General features: G+C 43.6%; 1 protein-coding gene across 1 annotated transcript; it reads right to left on the bottom strand. All coding sequences in view use genetic code 11, as the record gives it.

Annotated features, from left to right (window-relative positions):
• Positions 1 to 427: 427 nt before the first annotated feature.
• On the bottom strand, positions 428 to 1,728 carry EGR_11208 (hypothetical protein; the record flags this gene model as incomplete). Its single annotated transcript, XM_024500455.1, has 3 exons — positions 428 to 523; positions 928 to 1,074; positions 1,642 to 1,728. The coding sequence occupies 3 exons, from the start codon at positions 1,726 to 1,728 to the stop codon at positions 428 to 430; spliced, it is 330 nt and encodes a 109-aa protein (XP_024345131.1).
• Positions 1,729 to 1,794: the final 66 nt, after the last annotated feature.

The raw sequence follows: 1,794 nt of genomic DNA, 5'->3' as shown, positions 1-1,794 counted from the left end.
TTCAAATTTACTGTCCGACTTTGACCATAACGCCTCCCTCCTGTATGACAAGCGTTGTGCTGCTTCGCACTTTGCTTAGCTCAAAAAGATAAGAATACGTTTTGCCGTTTACATGCATACAGTCGTGAAGCAAGCCTGCTAATCAGCTTTCAGGTCATAATAAGTAGTCATATTTATCAGCGGATGTAATTGAAGCACAGTCATCAACTTTCATGTGAACCCCTAGTACACATGCAAGCAGTCAACCTTCTTGATGGCACCTGTTGCAGGGTCCTAAATGGTCTCCCTGCTACACTCTGCTTTCCAATGAAGGGCGAGTTTATTCAAGCGATTTCGCTGCCCTTTCCACCTCATTTAGTGCATCATTCAAATCATAAAAACAATAAATAATAGTAATTCATTTTTTGCATCCGCTTTATCCTGCCACTTACGCCCTTCCACCCTCGTCTCCCTGGGTTCGCTCCAGCATTTGATCTTCCCAGTAACAGTACAGAAGACCGGGCTCAAATTCTATGAGATATTGCTACAAATGCCCCAATTTTTACTCTGGTAATGGTTACCGCTTACTAAAAATGAATCTAACCACAATTCTAGTCCCTCGCTTTTCTACATAACGCTCTTCACGAACTGAAGTAAAGCTATGGTGATATCATGTAATCCCTTCCCATCAACATTATACACTTTTTGTGTCTCGGGTATTGTTTTGAGGTGGATTTGTCTGTAAAAGTAAACACGAACACAAAGAGAGATTGTGAGACTGGCATAAATTACTGTGAATGGAAAAAGGCTCTATTGAAGTCTCTAGTTTGGAGTCAAGCATGCTCTGGCTCGCTGAATCGTTATGGGGGCAGCCGACTGCTAAAGATGGCGATTCCTAAATCTTCCCAACCCTCCGGATAGAGCAGAATCAGGAATGAGAAAACATACCTCCCTACTGTTGGTAGATAATTCCTCGCGTGAAAGAGTTGCCAAATCAAATATAGCCACCTTTGAAGTCGCATCAATCATGTCAACGTGGACGCGTTTCTCAAAATCCTTCTGCACCACAATCACACACGCTCCTGTCAGATTCACCTGACACGAAGAATGAAACGGTAGTTAAGGGCTATTTTAACTTTCAGACAACAACAAAAGGCGGTTTCGCAGAACCATATTAAGTTTGATCGACCTGCCATAGTTTCGTTTTATTCCACTCACTTTGACTTGTTAGAACAACTTTGACGGTTCTAAAGTCAGGAAAGAACGTTGTATGAAGATTTTGTAGCAAACGACACTATGCTAAATATAGCCTTAAAAATTGCCTATTGTATTCCTGTTAAGCAGACCTATCCCTCCGTGTACATACACTCTTCAAAATGGCAAACAATCTCGCACAATTGCGCTATTATGGATTTGCCGTGCACATAGACCGATTCATCTCTTGTACACCATCCCACAACGTATTGCGAGTCCATCGTGCGTGAAGCATGGGGTATTCCACGTGACAGCCGAACGTTTACGGGCATGACTGTTAGAACACCACAACAGAGTTCGACACAGGCGGAAAGACGTACGGTCTTCTTTGAATTGTGTACACCACGTCTTTATTTAGAGGAGACTTAGTTCATCACACCTCAGGTGCTGCTGTAAGCAAGCACTCACCACCACCGCTAGCTGTCGTCCTGATAAAGCGTGTCTGGCCCAGCAGATGTCATATGCGCGAGTCGTGAGTGTAAACTTGGAGGTCATGGCCACACACTATGGCGTGTGGTATCATTGAACTGTTCTTCAGTGGCTCCACTTTCGAGGAAGATG

Source organism: Echinococcus granulosus (genome assembly GCF_000524195.1).
Source record: "Echinococcus granulosus chromosome Unknown EG_S00511, whole genome shotgun sequence".
NCBI classification, from domain to species: domain Eukaryota; kingdom Metazoa; phylum Platyhelminthes; class Cestoda; order Cyclophyllidea; family Taeniidae; genus Echinococcus; species Echinococcus granulosus.
This window is presented reverse-complemented; position numbering and strand designations above follow the sequence as displayed.